At 35.6% G+C, this 22,333-nt stretch overlaps 1 protein-coding gene across 11 annotated transcripts in view; it reads left to right on the top strand.

The window, feature by feature from the left end:
- Positions 1 to 22,333, top strand: part of GPHN (gephyrin) — a 620,897-nt gene that overhangs the window by 597,210 nt on the left and 1,354 nt on the right. For all 11 annotated transcript variants that reach the window (XM_032875167.1, XM_032875168.1, XM_032875169.1 and 8 more), the window contains 4 exons: positions 3,046 to 3,119; positions 8,256 to 8,320; positions 11,541 to 11,644; positions 21,268 to 21,364. In XM_032875167.1, coding sequence (XP_032731058.1) covers positions 3,046 to 3,119; positions 8,256 to 8,320; positions 11,541 to 11,644; positions 21,268 to 21,364 — 340 coding nt within the window. The remainder of the gene's footprint in view (positions 1 to 3,045; positions 3,120 to 8,255; positions 8,321 to 11,540; positions 11,645 to 21,267; positions 21,365 to 22,333) is intronic.

Raw genomic sequence — 22,333 nt, 5'->3', positions numbered from 1 at the left:
TCCTGGGATCAAGCCCCGCATCCGGCTTTCTGCTCAGCAGGGAGCCTGCTTCCCCCTCTCTCTGCCTACCTCTCTGCCTACTTGTGATCTCTGTCTGTCAAATGAATAAATAAAATCTTTTTTTTAAGAAGGTACCTTAAAAAGTGAAGATAAAATAAAGACATTTTCAGCCAAATAAAAACTGAGCACAGCTATACCAAAGGGAATTTTTTTAGTCAGAAAGATTGTGGAGGAAATAAAAAGATATTGGCTGTTTAAACAAGAAAGAGAGAGAGACAGAACATAGGAAATCAGATTCTACCAATGCGTTAAGTTACTGTATTTTGATTATAATGTAACCATTTAAAATTGGAGGTGGTAGTTCATGAAATGTCCTGGATATTCCTTTGGGTAGAAAAGCAAGTTCCAAAATGGCATGTAAATTTTTCTCTCATGCGCATTCAAAAAAAAATGTTTGTGTATGTATAGACAAGCTTAGCGGTGATGAGAAGGATGAGCCTAAAATTTTATTTTATACCATTTTATCTGTTTGCATTTTTACCATAATATATTTTTAACTTTTAAATTAAAATTAGTTAAATTTAAAAAAAAAAAAAGATTGTGGAAGGTACAGAAATGCAGAATGGATTAAAAACCAAAAGAAAGTGTTAATATGTGGTTAAAGATAAATGGGTGTTGATTGTATAAAATAATAATGTCTTATGAGGTTAAAATATGTTTATATATAAACATTGTATATTAAATTATAAATATAGAGTGTATCTTGTCTGTATAGCATATATAGAAATATGTATAATAGTTAAATATATATACACACACATATAAACACACATACTTAAAATGTATATAGACTATATGGTACATTATATCACAAAAAACAGAGAGGAATGAATGGAGTTAACTGATTTAAGGTTCATGCATTGTATGGGAAGTAATAAAAATAGCAAATTATAGTGGACTATAATAAGTCAAGAATGCATATTGTAATCTCTGAAATAACCACTAAAAATAATAATAAATGAATGTGTAACAAGCTAATAGAGAAATTAAAATAATAAAAATGTGATGAATTCAAAAAGCACAAAAGAAGAAAAAATGAAATAAAAACAGAAGTGACAAATAGAAAATAAATAGTAGGGTGATAGTTTTAAGCCCAAATACAGCAGAAATTATATTAAATGTAAATGGACTAAGTCCTCCAATTAAAAATTGTCATCTGTATTGTAAAAAGACAATAATTTGTCTTTGTAAAAATTTGATTGTAAAAATGGCAATAAAAGACCCACCTTAAATAGAAAGACATGGCAAACTGAACATAAAAGAGTAAAAAAAAGTTACAATGAAAGATAGCTGGTGTGGCTTTATCGATATCAGAGAAAATTAAGGTGAAAAGGATTACAAGATATTAGGAGGGACATTTCATATATTTAAATGGATTGGTTTATCAGAAAAATATAACTCTAAATTTACATCTCTTAATATAGCCTCAAAATAAAGATAAGCAATCTATGATCCAGTCTTGTGAATTAAGGGGAGGCTGAGAAAAGACTGAGACTGAGATAAGGGGTGGAGAGATGAACATAGGAAGAAAGAGTATTCCAGAAGGAAGGAAAAGCATTTTCAGAGACTGAGGGCAAGAAAGTCTTAGAAACTTAAAGTGATACAGTCTTGCTAGAATGGAGAGAGAGAGAAAGGAGGGTGAGGAGGGAGAAAGAGAGGGAGATTGAGATTGAGGAAGAGGAATGGGAGTGGATAGGAAGAGGATTCCCTCATGAGAGAGCAATGATTGTTAAAAGGGGGCTAGAAAATATGAGAATCATAGATATGATATTAAAAAGATGGGACTTTTTCCTGGAAAACAGGAAGTTTTGATGTATTATATGGTGGCTTGATCAGACTTTTTTTCAAGAGATCTCTCTTTCTGGTATGAGGGGAATGAATTGGAAGAAGGCAGGACTATTGGCAGAGAGACCTATTTCAACAATACAAGCGAGATGATTGAATAATACAAGTTGGCGGAGGTTGTGGAAATAGAAGGGAACAGATTTTTTAAATAAAGTGTCCCAAGCTTGGGCGCCTGGGTGGCTCAGTGGGTTAAGACTCTGCCTTCGGTTCAGGTCATGATCTCAGGGTCCTGAGATCGAGCCCCACATCGGGCTCTCTGCTCAGTAGGGAACCTGCTTCCCCCTCTCTCTGCCTGCCTCTCTGCCTACTTGTGATCTCTGTCTGTCAAATAAATGAATAAAATATTAAAAAAAGTATCCCAAGCTTGTGAAATATTTAAATTTTTAGTGGGTTTCTTAGATTAATGAACAGGAAACTCAGCAATAGACCTAGGGGTTGAGAAATTTTTAGGACTGCAATTTTTTTCTTTATGTCCACAAAACCAATTGCATGGCAATGTTGTCTTTCATTTCCAAAGGTCAGGTTTTATCAAACCACTGTGGATTAGTTGTAACTTTTGTTGGCAGATAAAAACAATTAAACTCCCTTGACTTTCTAGTTTAGAACTCCCTCCCTGTTGTTTATTTATTTATTTATTTATTTATTTATTTTAGTTGACTTATTTAGATTTCTTGAGAAATGTGTACATTACTTGAAGTCCATTAAGGAGAATAATGTGGCTCTCTTGACATAGCACAACTTCTTAAGCTTCTTATTTGTTAACATCCTTTCTCAAACAAAATTCTGTATTAAAAGAGAAACAATAACCCATCAAGTAATGTAGTTATTTGGTTTATTATCTAACTGCTTCCACTAGAATGTATTTTTTATGAAAGCAGGGACATTTTCTCTTTGTTCAAGCCTATTTCCCCCTATACCTAGTTTAGTACTCAGCATATACTAGGTACTCAATAAGTATTTATTAAAGAATAAGTGAATGATGGGAATGAAGAAATGAAGGAATTTGCCTTAGGTTAATCAACTTCATTAAAATGTTTCTTTTCATTTCAATCTTACAAATTCATTTTATTTTCATGTAAAGTTTTGAAAGTCTGGTATTAGAATGTTTGAAAATAAAGTGATTGTTTTTCATATTTGCAGGACTATCTCAAGCAGGTGCTGGACATTGATCTTCATGCTCAGATCCATTTTGGCAGGGTTTTTATGAAACCAGGGTATGAAAATAATCTTACTATCTCATATATGGGGTTGGTTTGGCTTGCTTTAACAAAGTTTTAAATGCTTTCTTCTTACATTTTCTTTTTTTTTTTTCTTCTTACATTTTCTATTATGGATTATTTGCTCTAATAAAAGAAATATTATACTATTAGAATTCCTTGCCAAGTCTAGCTCCTATCTGAAATGGGAATTCATCTTCCTTATAAATCACCTGGGTTTGTTATAAATGAAGCAAAGCAACTTTCTAAACCTCTTTAGTTCCCATGTCTAGTTCCTTCTTTCTATTTCTCTTTCTCTTCATAGTGCTTCTTTCTCTCATTTTAAAAACATTCTAGTATGAAAATTCTAAAAATTTGGGTGGCATCTGGGTGGCTCAGTCAGTTAAGTGTCTCCCTTCAGCTCAGATCATGATCCCAGAATCCTGGAACCCTTCTGACCCTTGCCCCTCTAGTGCTTTCTCTCTCTCATATAAATAAAATCTTGTGCTTGCTTCAGCAGCACATATACTAAAATTGGATCAGATAAACAAAATCTTTTAAAAAAGAAAAAATTCTCAAAATGCACAAAAGGAGGGAGTACAATGAAACCTCCGTGGAGGAGGAACTATCACCATTTTTCCATAACTGTTTTATCAGTCCCCTTCCTCACCTTTTTGAGGGGACAAGGTACTAGATTGTTTGGTGTTTTTTGTTTTGGGGGGTTTTTGTTTATTTTGGATTATTTTAAAGCAAATTCTACAATGTCATTTTGGTATACATCTCAAGTAATAATAATAGTAGCATTCTCTTGTGTAATCACAATGGTATTTTTCACCTAACAAAATAAATAAGAATAACTTACTGTCATCTGATACCCTGATCATATTCAAAATTCTCCCAAATGTCAAGAAAAAGAATGCCTTCTTACATGTTTTATTTGAATTAGAATTTCGGTCATGTCCATTCACTGTATTTGTTGTTAAATCTTTATTACATAATAACATTTACCTCCAACCTCCTTTTTTTGTCATGTCATTGACTTGCTGAAGAAACTACATCATTTGTCTTTACGAATGGATTTGGGTAATCACTTCCTTGTGGTGATGGTTAACTTGTTCCTCTCTTTTTCCAGTATATTCTACAGAGTGGAAGTTAGATCTAAAAGCTTGGTTACGTTCAGACTCTTTTTTTCCTTTGCAAAAATACTTCAAAAGTAGTGTTTCATATTGTTTCTTACTACCAACATGGAAATAGAAAAATAACTACATTCCAAGATCTGGCACAACTCCTAAAGTTGTGGAGGTCCTATAATCAGTTGTAAATCCTCAAAGAATGCCAAACATTGGTGTTGAAATATGTGTAGCCATGTCTTTAAGCAATAGTTTGCCTGTTTAGACCCCTACTACTCTATAAACTATTCACTATTCAAACACACCTCCGTACTGTCAGGGACAACAGTAAATAATGGTTTAGTTCAGAACTATACTCTGATGGGTGCTCATGTGAACCTGAAGAGAGAGTAGATGTGAGACTTACTAGTTGTTATGTGAGTAATTTATCAGTAAATTCCAGAAAACTTTTTAAAGTGTCAAGCCAGCCTTCCTAACCTCCCAGATTTGTTAGGTACCTCTCATCAGGTCTAGGACAGAGATAAGGCTTTACCGCCATGATTTTGCCATTTAAGTATGAAGTTAAGATTAACCATAAGTCTTCTGCACAATTTGATAGAATTTAGAATTCTTGACATTATATTTCTGTAGTTGCCCCAATATTACTACTCCTAACAAAGCCCATTTATTATTGAAACTGTTAGATTTGGACCATTCTCATTAAGAATATTTTGTCTTGAAACACCTGGGCGGTTCAGACAGTGAAGCATCTGACTCCTGATTTCAGCTCAGGTCATGATCTTAGGGTCTTGGGATCAAGTCCCACATTGGGCTCCACACTCAGCAGGGAATCTGCTGAGATTCTCTGCTTCTACCACTTCTCACTCTCTCTCTCTCTCTCAAATAAATCTTTTTTTTTCTTAAAGAATATTTTGTTTTAAGCAAATATTACTGTACTGTGAGTGCACGGGCTTTTTTTTCTGCCCCTATGGGCAGTACTAGTTCAAGTGGAATACAGAGGACATCCCAAAAGCCTATCAATGTGCTTCTCGCTAACCTCAAAAATTGAATTGGCTATTCTTTTTTACAGTGAAAAGGAAATTGATATTAGTTGCCCTCATCTGTAGAGGAGAATTATTTGTGGGTGGGTTTTTTTTTAAGATTTATTTACTTATTTATTTTAAAGAAGGGAGAGGGGGCAGAGAGAATTAGAAGAGAATTAGTTATAATATCTATTATTTAAATTAATCTCAGCATCTGTGATATATATAATTTTGGTACTATTTTTATTTTCAGTTTATTTTTTACCACTCATTAAGGCCCATCAGTTCCTAATGTTTATTTTCCCCCCTTAAAGTCATTACACTGTGTGACCTCAGTCATTGTATAAATGCTATTACATTCTGATCTCAAGAGGAAAACTGAATAGGTGCTCAGTTCCAAGGAAATGGCTTTCCAGAACTTAAACAAAAGCTTCACAGTCTAGCAATAGGACACTCATGATACAATGCATGATAAAATATTTTGTTGTAATAGAATCTTTTTAAATGAGTACCTTTTGAGAAATCACAGAACCTGTCTGCAAGATTCAAAAGGTGATTTAAATTGGCTTTAAATATAGTAGAAGGGAAGTGTAATGCATTCCCTCCTCATTGTTATTATATGTGTTAGTTTGCTATAATAAAATGGTTTAGAAGTTTAAATGAGCTTCCTTTACTTGGCCAAAATTTATACCTGTCTAAAGATGAGAAGAATTTAAAGGTAATTGCTCCTTAATAGTAGAACAAGAAGAAATATAAAAAGCTCAAGAACAATTTAGCTTTGCTCTTTCCACATATGGTGCATTAAGAATGTAATTGACCTCTTTCATTTTAGACAGAGAGATACTCAAAAAAACATTTGGATTTGGAGTATTATCAGTTAGGACTACCAATCACAATATTTGTGGGTCATCTACAGTGAACATAGCTGTTATCAAGAGTGTATCTTGGAAATTATTTTCATCACATAGTAACAGTCATGGCCAAATAACCTAGTCATAAATTGATATGATAATCTAATCTAGTTTTTCTAAAAGACAGCAAAGAATCAGAAAGTAAGCAAAAGAGGTCTCAGAGTAGCCAAAAATAGATGTTACAAAGTATACATACTAACACTTCACAGCAAACCATCTAAGGGCCTTATCTAATTACCAGCCATAAAGTTAGTGAAATCTTGGTTCAAATCTTTGTTTCATCACCTAGTAGCTAGGAGATTTGGACCAAATTTCTTAATCTCTCTGAGTCTGTTTTCTCATCTATAAAATGAGATGATAATTGTCACCTCATGGGATTGTTGTGAGAGTTAAAATGAAATAATGGATGTAATGCAGATGTTTCTTTAAAAATAGTAACATATTATTATTATTATGACAATATAATTATTACTACTGTTCTTGGTTCCCAAACCTAAAGCCAGCTTTTTTTTTCTTTTTTAAGAGAGGGAGTGTGGGGAGGGGCAGAGGGAGAGGAAGAGAGAGAATCTTAAGCAGGTTCCATGCCCAGTACAGAGCCCAACAAGGGGCTCCATCTCACAACCTGAGATCATGAGCTGAGCTAAAATCAAGAATCAGCTGCTTAAATGACTGAGCCACCTAGGCACCCCCTAAAGTCAGCTTTAAGTGCTCAGATGACAGAGTCTAGTGTTAAGGGGAGCCACAGAAAAAAACTAGGGGGGAAAAAAGAAACAAGAAGTGCAGTGTGTAATGTAGAGTTATGGTTTATAGGTAAAAACAATACATAACACACCCTTGTGACCCAACGTCACTTTAGTGTAGTAGAGTAGAATAAGTTAGTAATGATGGGAGCTCTTGGGAGGCTCAGTCAGGTAAGCATCCAACTCTTGATTTAGGTCCAGGCCATGATCTCAGGGTTGTGAGATTGTACCCCACCTTGGGCTTACATGCTGAAGGTGGAGTCTGCTTAAGATTCTCTCTCTCCCTCTGCCCCTCCCCTGCCCCTGACCCTGCTCTCTCTCTCTCTCTCTCAAAACAAACAAATAAACAACTTAATGATGGTTTCAAGTCATCAAAAAATGCTAATGTTTATCGGATTATTCCAAAAGGTATGAGTGGTTCATATTTGAAAGACCAAGCTGCAAAAATAATAAAATAAAATGATAAATATAATAATAATAAATATATAAATAAATATAAATAATAAATAAAATAATAAAAATAAAAGCAATTAGGTACTTAAAAAGATAATTTTTCGACTACATGGAAATTTTAGCATTCCCTAAGGATTCTGTAATGCTCAAGTTTCATTAATATAATGAAATTTTTAGCTGGAAGTTCATATAAAATATAGTCAATAAGAAAAAAAAATTCACTATTTTTGACTGCCCGGCCACTCCGTGCCACTCACACTCATCCCTTCCCACACACCACCATGATAAGGATTCATATCAGATAAGATTCATGTCAGAATCTTGAGGAAGTATAATTTGAAAATATTTTTAATTACTGTCGCTTTAATTTTGTTCTAGTCATGATATTTTATTTATTTTGACATTTCAAAAAATTACGTTCATAGGAGGCCAGTTTTTATGCTTATTGCTGAGTATAGTTTTAAAAGGTTGAGGAATAATCATCTTGAACAGCAGGCATTTATCTGATAGACATGTATTACCAGGTAGTCCTCTGATAATGAGAATGATGTTCTTCATTCTCCAGCAAACACAATATAGACATTATTAGCCAGAGGGGTGGAGAAACTCCGGGATTTGGGATACACTTCTCTGGCACTAACAGGAAGGGGGAAGAAAGTAAGCTGCAGAAAACCAAGAAGTTTGGTTACTTGAAAACAGAAGATACTAAAAACAAATTAATTTAAATGCTCTTGAAACTTCAGGGTATAAAGGCTTAGGGAAGAGTCAACAGAAAAAAAAATACTTTCATATGATAAATATCCTATATGCAGAGCCACATAGCAAGAAAACTAAAGTATTTAATTTACTCGTCATATTACTTAGCAGTCACTAACAAATAACCTCTTTTATTCTCTAGCCTGCCAACAACATTTGCAACTTTGGATATTGATGGTGTAAGAAAAATAATCTTTGCACTACCAGGTAAGAATAATTAAAATAGTTTCTTTTGCTTTTTCTGGAAATATGATCAAAATCTTTTTGAATCCCTCTCAGAGCATTTGATTTTGAATCTGAAAGACCTGGGCTCAAGACCCAGCTTTACTTCTCTTGGACAAATCACTTAACTTCTTTGAAGCTATTTCTTCACCTATAAAACAGGGCTGAAATCTGCTCTGTAGGATTGGTGTAAAGGTCAAATTAGATAGTATCTTTCAAAGCATATTCCAAACCCTAAGATGATAATCAAGTGTTAGCTGTCCCTAGATCCTTCTGGAGGTACCTGCTTTTCCTTACAGAAAATTGGTCAAAGTTAGTAGTCTAGTCACCTCCCATAGTAGCAGTATTGTGTTCAGAGGTCCAAACATCCTTGAATCAACCATACAGGTAATTACTAGAGCAAAAAAATACAAAGCTGCCTTTGGTCCTTTCCAGATTTGGAGTGGGGCCAGGAGACAACACGGAAGGAGGGACTAATAGTGCTGGTGCTTCTCAGCCAAATCCCAGCCATCATCAGTCTGACCACATCACTGTCCCCAGGCTTGCTCCCATGTGAGCAGAAGCTCATATGTTCAAATTGTAGAAAAAGTGAAGTGTTCCCATTTATAAAGACTTCCAATTTTAATTTTTATTGATTTTGGCTTATAGTTAAAGCCATGCTTTTTAAGTCATTACCAATGTGATAAATTCTAAAGCAATTTAGAAGTTTTGTATGCCTCCTTGTTATTTTTTCAGCTTTTAAAGTTATCTTCTGATCTGTAGCAGTGTTCAAGTCATTACCAATGTGATAAATTCTAAAGCAATTTAGAAGTTTTGTATGCCTCCTTGTTATTTTTTCAGCTTTTAAAGTTATCTTCTGATCTGTAGCAGTGTTCCATTCTCTGTTTCTTGGCACAGATTCCTTCAGAAAATAACCTGCTTATTTCTTTCAAATGCACAACTATTGTGACTTTGGGATATTTATCTGCTTTTCATATTAACTAAATTCAAAATAGAGTATAAAGAAAGGAAGGCAGGCAGAAAAATTTGAAAAGCTTTTTTTTTGAGTTTTGAGTTTTGAAAGCATTTTTAAAGTTCCTATGTATAAGAATAAAAGAGATTAGATTTCTATCCCATAAGAAATTTTAAGAGAGAAGACATGTCAGTAAATTAGTCCTTAAAAGGTATCTACAATATAGAACTCCTTGGGGCCTTTATTAGGGCCTTTAATGTATATATATCATTATATATATATATATATATAATGATATATATACATATACTTATGTACTCTGAAAAAAAAAATGTCCTCTTCCTCACTTCATTTTGCCTACACAAGACTTACTCTGTCTTCAGAAGATATTATTTGACCTATAGACAAAGAAACAATGTTACAGTGGAGGCCTATTTTGCTGTTACTTCTAAACTTGATTTGCCAAAGAAGTGATAATTAAATAACCTATTTTCAAATTGCTACTTTCACTTCAAATTTTCTCTGCCCAACCTGAATGAACCAAAAGAGGGCAGCAATAACCCAGATGTTCAGATTGTGGAACCAGTAAAGTGGTTCCTTTTAAAAGGATTTTAAAATTCATGATTATATTTCTGCTTTCCATGATTATATTCAAAGCCATTATTAATCTTGATAACTTTTAAAGCAGTTTAAAAGATTTATGTATCTACTTCATTTTGTGGAAGAGTAAAATTAGATTCTGAAAGGTTTGGAACTTTCCCTGAACGAAAAAGTGTTGCTCAGTTTATTTAGTTAACAGTACCACACAGGAAACTAAATCTGTGATTCTAAGCACAATTTTTTTCATAGCCTACTCTTCCTTCCTTCAAAGTGCATGACACACCCAGATTTCTTCTTGGAAAGGTACAACTGAATTCCTCAAATTTTTCTTATAACTTTTTTTTTTTTAAGATTAATTTATTTGAGAGAGAGAAAGAGCAAGGGACAGCAAGGGCAGAGGGCGAGGGAGAGAGTCTCAAGCAGACTCCACACTGAGCACGCAGCCAGTTGTGGGGTTTGAACCCCCAACCCCAAAATCACAACCTAAGCCAAAAACAGAGAGTCAGGTGCTTAACTGACTGCACCACCCAGGAACTCTAGTTTTTTCTTATAACTTTAAAAGAATTTGGTATTTCTATTAGTCTGCTAAGGCTGCCATAACAGAGTATCACAGACCAAATGGCTTAAACAACAGATAATATATTTTTTCACACTTCTGGAGACTGAAAGTCTAAGACCAAGTTGCCGGCAAAGCTGGTTTCTGTTGAGACTATCTTCCTGGCTTGCAGATGGTCACCTTCTCACCATGTCCTTATGTGACTTTTCTTCTGTGTGTGTGCACTCGAGGTGTTTCTCCCTCTTTTTTTTTTTTTAAGATTTTATTTATTTATTTGACAGACAGAGATCACAAGTAGATGGAGAGGCAGGCAGAGAGAGAGAGAGAGGGAAGCAGGCTCCCTGCTGAGCAGAGAGCCCGATGCGGAACTCGATCCCAGGACCCTGAGATCATGACCTGAGCCGAAGGCAGCGGCTTAACCCACTGAGCCACTCAGGCACCCCAATTTCTCCCTCTTTTTATACAGACACCAGTCTCATTGGACTGGGACCTCACCTTTAAACCTCATTTAACTTTGATTACCTCTTTAAAGGCCCTAGTATCTACAAATACTGTCATATTGGGTGCTAAACTTCAACATATGAATTTGTAGGGACACAATTCAGTCCATAACAGTATTTATCTTCAAGTCCTTTGTGTCTTAAATCATTTAGTTGTTTTTTTTTTAATATAAAGAAAATTCTGGGTAGAGGGGGGATTATAGATACATTTCTTTATGCTTAACCTATTTCTAAATGTTTTTGTCAAGCATGTATTACTATGGCAATTTTAAAACATCTTAAAAAATAGCAAGTAGAATCTGCTTTAAAATTTATCAAGATTGGTAATGGCTTCCAATGTGTAGTTCTCAGAAAAGTGGAAATAAATGGTGTAAACAGCTTCTGGGAATCAGAAGTTTCTGCATTTCACTGGTAGACTTCATGTTTACACGTCCTGTGGCATTTGGTTGATTGTGGCTCTATTCTAGAGTCCTTTGGGATTTAGAAGAGGAAGACTAGTGGTTAGTCACCTCACTCTTTATGATGAATGAAGGTATACACAATTATTTGGCAAACTTTTGTATGTATACTGTAAATAACTGCTTGGTTGACTTTCAGGGAATCCCGTGTCAGCCGTGGTCACCTGCAATCTCTTTGTGGTGCCTGCACTGAGAAAGATGCAGGGCATCTTGGATCCTCGGCCCACCATCATCAAAGCCAGGGTAATGTTATCTAAATGACCAGGAACCAAAACTGAAGCCTAATAACAATTAGGGATATGATTTCCCAACTGCCCAAAATATCTAAAATTTTATATTAGTTTTGAGGGAAAATGTGGTTATATTCCCCCCTTCATGATAGAAAATGGAGAGGAAAGGGTCCCTTTTATTCCCAGCCCAAATTATTCCACAACTTCTAAAGTGAATCATTTTCTCCAGCTAAAATCCATATGAAAGTGCATAGGTAATGATAAAATGGTAAATAGAATGAGACTAGCACTACCCTAAAACTAAACCTAAAAGGGACAAGAATTCCCTTTCCATTGTGCAAACTCACACAAGACAGCAATTTATCTGCTTGCTTTTTCTGGGACCTCACTGATAAATTTTAAATAGTCCAGAAAGAGATAATCAATGGACTAGAAGACTAGTGAATCAGAATGAAAGGGTGACCACATTGTGTGGAAAAGGAGAATTAAGGCTGAGGAATTATGCTTATAGTAAAAGTCACCCAGAAATTAGAGTCTCCTTCTCCACCAACACTAAATCAAATTCAATTTGATTTACTACTACTCAACTGATTATATAACACACTTTCTATATAACTAATGAACGATTTTCTCGGCGATATAACCTACCTCAAGCCATTGATCTTTTAAAAGTTTGATTGAGATACAACTGATATACAAAAAATTGAGCATTTTAATGAAATTGGACGTATGCATATGCCCATATCATCAACACAGTCAGCTTACTAAACATACCCAATACCTCCATCAATTTTCCTGTGTTTTTTTGTGGTTTTGTTTTTTATGTGTTTGATTTGTGATATGAACATTTAACATGAGAGCTACCCTTTTAACATATTTTAAGTGCAGAATACCATGCTGTCTACTATAGGTACTATGTTGTACAAGGGATCTCTAGAACTCATTCACCTTGCAGAAGAGAAAATTTATACCTGTTGAGCAACAACTCCCCATTGCCCTCTCCCCTCAGCCTCGGACAATCACCACTCTATTCTATGCTTCCATGACTGACTATTTTAACTAGGCACCTCATATAAGTGGAATCATGCAGTATTTATCCTTCTGTGACTGGTTTATTTCACTTACCATAATGTAATCTAGGTTTATCCATATTGCCACAAATGGTAGGATATCTTTCTTTTTTAAATCTGTGAATAATATTCCATTGTATGAATATAGCATTCTCCTCCATTCATCTATCAATGAACACTTGAGTTGTTTACATATCTTGGCTATCGTGAATAATGCTACATGGGCGTGTCGATATCGCTTTGAAATCCTGATTTCAGTTCTTTAAGATATATACCCAGAAATAGAATTGCTCTGTCATATGTTCACTTTTTAATTTGAGGGGAAACTTCATACTGTCTCCCTCAAGCACTAGTGGCTGAACGGTTCTACATTCCTACCGTTATATAAGTATTTCAGTTTCTCTACATCCTTGAAATACTTACCTTTTGTGTTGTTGTTTTTATAATACCCATCCTAACAGTTGTGAGATGGTATCTCATTGTGGTTTTGATCTGCATTTTCCTGAGATTAGTGATGTTGAGCGCTCTTTCATATACCTAGTGGCCATCTGTATATCTTCTTTAGAGAAATGTCTATTCAACCCCTTTGCCCATTTTTTTTTAAGATTTTATTTATTCACTTGACAGAGATCACAAGTAGGCAGAGAGGCAGGCAGAGAGAGAGAGGAGGAAGCAGGCTCCCCGTTGAGCAAAGAGCCCGATGTAGGGCTCGATCCCAGGACCCTGAGATCATGACCCAAGCGAAGGCAGAGGTTTAACCCACTGAGCCACCCAGATGCCCCCTCTTTGCCCATTTTAAAATCAGATTGTCTTTTCGCTATTGCATTGTAAGAGATTCTTATATATTTTGAGCTTAGAACCCTTATCAAATAGATGGTTTAAATATTTTCTTCCACTCCCTTGGTTCCCTTTTCATACTGTTGTTTCCATTGCAGTGCAGAAGCTTTCTAGCTTGATGTAGTTCCACTTGTCTAATTTTTATTTCATTGCTTATGCTTTTGGTGTCAAGTCTTAGAAATCATTGCTAAGACCAATCAAAAAGCTTTTCCTGTATATTTTCTTCTAGTTTTATAGTTTCAGGTTTTACTATAAGTCCTTAATCCATTTTGAGTTGATTTCTGTGTATTGTGTAAAAAAAGGAGTCCCAATTTAATCTTTTATATGTATATATCCATTTTTTCAAATACCTAAACTGTTATCAGATATGACAGAATAACTATGATTAGTTAACAGGAAGAACACAAGGCATAGAAGAGGAAGAAGAAATATTAATAAAATATTAGTGTGAGAATATAGAGGATAAAAAATAAAGAAAATCTAGGCTTCAGATATTCTTAACATTGACCTTATAAATACTGAGATTTTGTAGACTAGTATATGAAGGGATATCCTCCTTTTCTTAAAAGTTTAGCAAAAGTTCAACTAGATATTTCTGAAAACAAATTATTTGGTGTTTTTGTTTCAATAATCCTAGCAGTTGTCTTCTTTTAAATTTAATGGAAAAAGAAGAAAAAAGCTATCAATGAACAAGAAGTATTCTGATCAAATCAGAAGGTCAGAGTTATAAAGCTTAGATATCTAAACAGTAATATGAATTTGCTCACTATTTTCATATTTGCTATTTAGGAAATAAGAAAAATCCACATTGTTGTAAGAGAGAAAATGAGGACTTCTCTTTGACTTTGCAGAGTTCTTATGAATCTTTCCCATTTTTGAGGAATTCTTAGGATTCTTATGAATCTTTATTTCTCATTTTAACATTCACCATCTCTTCTTTAAAACTGACATTGTGGCAGCTATCCTTACTGACAACAGTGATTACTAAAGAGAGTGTCCTTGGCACATTGTTCACACTGCTGCTCATTTCTGTCAACTCATGGAATTGACAGTTGGTCTAAGAATCAGTCAAACTCCTTTCTCCCACAGAGCAGCGTCACTGGGACTGTCAGAATGTGTCCTCAGTGTGTTTGGCTGTTGACTTCTTTTGTTTTTAACTCCGAAAATCCTCCCCACTCTTTTCCTGACAGAACTGCCATTTTTAATGTATATATATTTTTTTTCTTTTTTTTTTAAGATGTTATTTATTCAACAGAGAGAGAGAGATTACAAGTAGACAGAGAGGCAGGCAGAGAGAGAGAGGGGGAAGCAGGCTCCCTGCAGAGCAGGTAGCCCGATGCGGGGCTCTATCCCAGGACCCTGAGATCATGACCTGAGCCGAAAGCAGAGGCTTAACCCACTGAGCCACCCAGGCACCCCAGAACTGCCACTTTTAGAACATAACTTTATTCACTTTCTTGAAACATGGTAAAACCTGTTGTTTCAATATTCTGGCCAGCCAATACGCAGCATACAGACACCACTTATTACTGTTCTCCAAAATGGTTACCATAATCACGGCCTCTCCCAATCCTTACTGCTTTCAGTAAGTGAGGTGGTTGTTAAACGCTGGTGTCAGTAACTCACAGTGCTGAATTTGAGGCAACTGGCCTATGGTTAGAGCAATGCTGCATTATTTTAAGAAATCACCAAAAAATGTCATCCTTTTATATTTATGCATTCTAACAAACATCAATTTAGAGTAAACACTTTCCCTATATCCTTGGTCAGTTATGGTTGAAGTTGAAATACTTCTGGTTTTCAGTAGACAATAAGAAACATAATCTTAATTCATTGAATTAGTAACCTAATATTTCTACAAAAGGATATCGTTTTGTTTCCTTAATGTATTTCCTTAATATCCCATCAAAGTACCCTATACTGCTCCTTGTTGTCAACTTTTTTCTCCAGAAACATACCTGAGATAACTCCTATTACTATTAATAGCCCACCTCAGGTAGTGATTAAGAGAAGGGAAAGGGAAAATATTATCATCTCCCATGGGACCAGGTCAGCATGTCCTGGGAGAGTATGGGCATGTTGAACTCTACTGGACTATTCTAATTTTTCCATCTTACCTCTTCTCTTGAACATTACTGACCTCATGCTGTAAGAACTTGGTGAATGCTTCCTCTCTGCTGTCATAAACAGTAAAATACAAAGCACTTTAACAAAATCCTTATTTTGTTTGAAAATTACTGGGGCGCTTGGGTAGCTCAGTCAGTTAAGCATCTGCCTTCAGATCAGATCATGATCTCAGGGTCCGGGGATCAATCTCACATTGGTCTCCCTGCTTCTCCCTTTCCTGCTCCCTCTTGTGCTCTCTCTCTCCCTCCCCTTCTCTGTCAAATAAATAAATAAAATCTCTTAAGAAATAGAAAATTGCTAAGGTATTTGCAACTCTAGAGAGAAATATCATTGTTTATTGTGACAAGAGCAGTCATTGATCATCAAAAGATATATTGGATGCCTGTTTTATGAGAATATTAGAGCTTGCGGTTTAAAAAAGATAGCTAAGGATCTCTCTGGTAGAGAAATCATTGCCTCACAACTTCATAGTACTTATCTAAAAAGCTAGTGTAAAGCTGCCATAACCATACTTTGGAAGCTTTGACCAGACTGGAGCCAAGTCCAGGCCCCCAGGACCAACCAGGGCCTTGAGCATGTTATTTTGGGCTCCCACCCACATAGAATCCTCTTTGGTCGTCTGTTTTCTCAAAAACTCTCTTCTCTAATCTATACAGTCCTGAGTCCCAACTATTCCCCTGAATCTTTTGGAGTTCACTGCCATCAAACCTTCCAGTGACATTCAGGTCTTTGGAAAGTGTCTCATAGTCTACCTCTGTACCTCACCTCTTACTGTCAGTTGCTTTATTTCCACAATTCTAAATACCTTTATTTCCACTTCAGCAACTCACGCATACATCCTTTTTCAATACCTGAAGCACTCCATCTCAAAATCACCAAGTCTGGTGTACAATTTAGGAAAAACAGCAAGTTACCTATCCATAGATATAAAAGGGTATAAATACTCCTTTTACTTCTACCCTTTTCTATCAGTCCTTAAGCCCCTCTGGCTTTGTCACTTTCCTCATCCAACCTAAATCCTGTAGTGTAGCATGTCAGGCATGTCAACTTTTTATTTTTGCCTCTTCCTTCCACAATAGCCCACTCTAAGGATCCACAAACTTGGATCAATCCTCCCTTCTTTATCCTTCACTTTTATTTCTAGGCCACAACTAGAGAAGAGTCTACAGCTGTTTGCATTATCACTTCCAATTTACAAACCTCATCAGGGACCCAAATTCCCCTTGTGATCCCTTTATATCCTATGGATCAACTTCTTCCATTTGTTTCTATAGCCTTCCAAATCTTCACCATTTTCCCAAAACTGCCCTTGCAATCCATATCCCTTGACTTATGTAAACAAATAAACCTGGCTTTGAATAAACCTGACTCCAACATTTACTAGATTATAACCCTTGACGTGTTTAACGATTTCCCTTCTTCTAATCTTGCCTCCTCTTAAACCTCCAATCTAACTCTAATCATGTAAGCTTCTCTGACTAAAATGCTTCCATCTTCCCATGACCCCAGGGTTAAATCCAAACTTCCCCACGTGAACATAGGAGGCCCTTCATCCCAAGGCCTTTTTTCCCCTCCAGCTTCATCACCATCTCATCCTGCACTCTCACCATATTAAACCATTTACTGCTTCCAGAATGGATATGAGATCCCCTGCCTGTGCCTGTGATTATTCCCCTTCCTAGAAGTTTCTTCCCCAACCACCACCATTTCCTTTCTCCAGCTTTCAAGATTCCTTAGTCATAAAACTCTGATACCGCATCCCCTGTGAAGCCTTTTTCAATGTCCCTAAAAAGGGTTGATTACTTAGCATCTTTGTGCCCTTTTAATATCATATTAACAGCGAGGAATAAAATTATTCCACTGTATTTGCAATTAATTATTTACTCTGAGAATTCTGTAAGATCACTTCTCTATAAGATGGGCAAGACAAAAAGGAAGGACAAAATATTCTCCTTTTTTTTAGTTAATAAATTTTATTTTTTAGATATAGGTTCACTGCAAAACTAAATGGAAAGTGCAGAGAGTTCCCATATATCCCCTGTCCTCACACATGCTTAACCTCTCCCACTGTTGACCTCTGCACCAAAGTGGCACATTCGTTATAATTGATAAACCTACACTGATAACATCATTACCACACAAGGTTACCAATGGTTCCCTGTTGGTGTTGTATATTCTGAGGGCCTTGACAAATGTATAATTACATGTATCCACCACTGTCCTGTCATACAGATTAGTTTCACTGCCTAAAATTACCTTCTGTGTCCTGCGTGTTCATCCCTTCCTCCATGCTAATTTGGATCTTTTTACTGTCTCCATAGTTTTGTCTTTTCCAGAATTATGTGGCCTTTTTAGACTGACTCTTTTCACTTAGCAATATGCCTATATGTTTCCTCTAAATCTTTTAATGGATTCATAGCTCATTTTTTCTAGTGCTCAATAATATTCATTGTCTGGGTGTACCACCATTTATTTATCCATATACCTGCCAAGGGACACCTTGATTACTTCCAGGTTTTGACAATTATGGGTAAAGCTGCTACAAACCCATGAGAAGGTATTTGTGTGGACATAATTTTCAATTTAGTTGGGTAAATAGCAAGGAGCGCAATTGCTAAATTTAATAGTAAGAGTATGTTTAATTTGGTAAGAAACTACCAAACAGTCTTCCAAAGTGGCTATACCATTTTGCATTCCTACCAGGAATGAATAAGGGTTCCAATTCCCCCACATTCTCACCAGGATTTGATGTGGCCAGAATTTTGCATTTTAGCCTTTGGTAGGTATGTAATGATATCTCATTGTTTTAGTTTTTTGCAATTCCCTAATGACATATGATGTTGAATATCTTTTAATATGCTTACTTGCCATCTGTATGTGTTCTTTAATGAGCTATATATTGAGGTCTTTCACCCATATTTTTTTAGAGATTTGTGTATTTATTTATTTATTTGAGAGAGAGTGCACACAGGGGCAGAGGGAGGGGAGAGGAAGAGAGAATCTCAAGCAGACACCCTGCTGAGTATAGAACCCAATGCAGGGCTCCATCTCACAACCCTGAGATCATGACCTGAGCTGAAATCAAGAGCCACCCAGGTGCCCTTTGCCCATTTTTTGAAAATATTTATTTATTTGAGAGAGAGAGAGAAAATGACAGACAGAGAAAGAGCATGAGAAGGGGGAGGATCAGAGGGAGAAGCAGACTCCTTGCTGAGCAGGGAACCCAACACGGGACTGGATCCTGGGACTCCAGGATCATGACGCGAGCTGAAGGCAGTCGCTTAACCAACTGAGCAACCCAGGTGCCCCTCCTTGCCCATTTTTTTAATCAAGTTGTTTTGTAATTGAGTTTTAAGAATTCTTTGTATATTTTGGATAACAGGCCTCCATTAGATGTTTTTTACAAATATTTTCTCCCAGTTTGTGGCTTGTCTTCTTATTCTGTTGACTTTTTTTCTAATTTTCTCCCGTAAATATTTACATGTTAATATTTACACCATATAATACTATACCGCATAATACAGTTTTGTCTCTTGAGTGACTATTGCATGTCAGAAAAATATTCAAAAGGAAACAGAGGAAAGAGTCCGAGTCCACAGCCCACTTCAATTTTGAATGACTAGAAGAAGTCATTGAAGTGAAACATCAATTTTTTTACCAAAAAAAAGTCTGTGTTTCTCATTCATGTACATCATTCTTATAAGCAGTGACACTCATAGTAAGTGGTTTCTGAAGCTGAGTGATACAATATGCCAGAACTATAATGTCAGTACAACTAAATATATTGGCTAATAAGGTATTCTGTGTTTTAGTAAAATACCATAAAAATCTAGTCAGTTTCATCTCTTGCTGTAATTCATTCTTGTTTCTTAAATTACCACAAATATCTTCCTTTAAAACAAACAATCCCATTTCGTAGATGAACAAACTGGTACAGGAAAGCAAAATAATTTGCTAATACAGCACATCCATTAGGAGTACAAGTGGGAGTCAAACCTAGCTGTCAGATATCACCCCATCCTGGTGTTTGTCCCACCGAACTACCAAGAGCCAGTCCGTGCCTTTGTTGAGGGGAAAAAAATCTGCTTAAACACTTAGCAAATAACACAGCCATGGGAATGGCTCTTGTAGTTTCATTCTGGAGAACACCCATACACACAGAGAGGAACTGAAAAAGAGACATTTTTGCCATCAAAATAAGCACACACTAATTTAGGAATAATGGCAAGTTACACCTCAGTAGATACGAAATAGTTGCATATGATTTAATCAAGGAAAAATACCTTAGAATTGAATTTTATTCAGGATTCCAGAGGAAAAGCAGGGATTGTCAGAGTGAATAATTAGAATCTTTAAAAACAGCGTAAACAGGTAGAGAGAGGGTGGTTGGGTTATGGACATTGGGGAGGGTATGTGCTATGGTGAGTGCTGTGAAGTGTGTAAACCTGGCAATTCACAGACCTGTACCCCTGGGGCTAATAATAAATTATATGTTAATAATAAATAAATAAATAAAAATAAAAACAGCATAAACAGAATGGATTGAAGATAGACTTACTGAAATCAAAAGTTCTAGGATCTTCAAGTTATATTTTATCACTGGTCTAAGTAATACCTGTTTTAGTTCGATAAAGGGTTTCTGGACCATTTTAAGGTAGAGTAACAAATGATTATTATGCTAATGGAAAATGAACAAGTCTTATATTCACTAACATTGAACTAATCTTTGATGGACTATAGTCCATAATTGTATTATGTGTATTAGCTCGTTCAGGGGATACCTCTTAGGCACCTGGTACCAACACATTATCACTTTAATTTATCAGATTTCAGGGTAAATTTAATGAAATAGATTTTTTTAATGGCTCTAGGTTAAAGGTTAATTAGTCGTTCCATATTGTGTGTAAACTGCAGTTGCTATATTAGAGAGGATTTTGTCCTTATTGGAAAGCTATGAAAGATGCCCAGCAAAGACTCTTTTAGGAATTCTTTTAGTATGTGCTAACAATAATGGTATAACTTTTAGAATAGACTACTTTTATTTGCCTTAAACAAAATTATATCTCAATATTGGGACACTAGGGAAATATTCAAGAGAAAAGGTAACTAGCCCTTTTATTTTAAAGGTAGGTATATGAATGGGTAGCTAAAAAGTATCTCAGTAAATATTTATTGTAGGGATAGACAGATTGACAGACATATAAATGGATATTGAGCTTATTTGTTTGTTTAGTTCTTTCTTTTATTTTCAGTGTTTAAAAAAAATCTGCTTTAAAAAAAATTTTGCTTTGATTTTTCAATTTATAAATCAGAGTTATCTATACTATCAACCCATAAAATTAGACTTCAAAGATAGACCTTATCTTTTTCATCTGCCCTTTTCCCCACTATGAATGGGGAATAGCTGCCTTTTCTCTTTTCACCAGAGCAACCCAGCTTCTGGACTTCCTGTATTAGGAACATAAGGTGGCAGTGGTGGAAACAGCAGAATGCCAGGATATTTTTCATGTCTACTTTATTCTTTGCACAACTCCCACCACCCTGTAGTTTTAAGAGATGATCAGGTGATCAAGTTTGTTTTCATTTACTGTGTATTCTATAGTTATCATGTGATGTAAAACTGGACCCTCGCCCAGAATACCATCGGTGTATACTGACTTGGCATCACCAAGAACCACTGCCTTGGGCACAGAGTACAGGTTAGTCATTCATACCAGTGGGTATTTCTATGCATGTATCCTATTAAAACACAAAACTATGTATAACCTCTCTTCCTTGGATATACCTAATTTTGTAATTGTTATACATTGTCCTTTTTGAAAGAGTAGATGAGTTAAATTACTCCCAAACAGCACAGCGTAAGAAGAAAACAAGAGTAAAAACAGATTTTTTTAATAAAGGTTTACTTATTCCATTGAACCATATTTTCTAGATACACTTTTGAAATATAATTCTAGAATTATAGAAGATTTTTTAAAAAGATTTAATTTATTTTTCTGTCAGAGAGAAAGAGCACACAAACAGGGGGAGTGGCAGAGGCAGAGAGAGGAGTAGGCTCCCCGCTGAGCAGGGAGCCCGATGTGGTACTCAATCCCAGGACCCTGGGATCATGACCTGAGCCAAAGGCAGCTAGTAAACCGACTGAGCCACCCAGGCTTCCCAAGAATTATGGAAGACTTTTATGTATATGTTCAATCTCTAAGTCCTGAGTATAAAAGTTTGGTTGTAAAAAAAAAAAGGAGGGTACTATGATTATACTACCCTGTAATGTGAGATACAAGCTCAATTATAATGGGATTCTCTGTAGCCTCTATTGTATCTTAGATATTGGTAAAGTTTAAGGACTAAGAAATCAATATTGATAACTCAAGAGTTCTGTAGTTACCTCCTCTAGACTTTAAACTTTTATTCTCAAGTATTCTAGTCATATTTACCTAACTTTTGATGTGTCTCCAGAAAAACTGTATTACCCTTTAAACAAAGGTCCTATCAAGTGCAAATATCAGTTAACATAGTGACTGAATACATAGGCAGTGTTTCCTTCAGACTTGCATTCAAATTGGCCACCAACTAGTTAGTAGGACCATAGGCAAATTAACCCCTTTTGAATCTTATACAAATTAAATAAGATAGTTAAGAAAACTATCCGCTGTGCTGTCCAGCACTTA

This window comes from Lontra canadensis, unplaced genomic scaffold, assembly GCF_010015895.1.
Source record: "Lontra canadensis isolate GAN:19392208 unplaced genomic scaffold, GSC_riverotter_1.0 scaffold55, whole genome shotgun sequence".
Lineage (NCBI taxonomy): Eukaryota > Metazoa > Chordata > Mammalia > Carnivora > Mustelidae > Lontra > Lontra canadensis.
The sequence above is the reverse complement of the archived record's forward strand: the minus strand, read 5'-3'. Positions and strand labels throughout refer to the sequence as shown.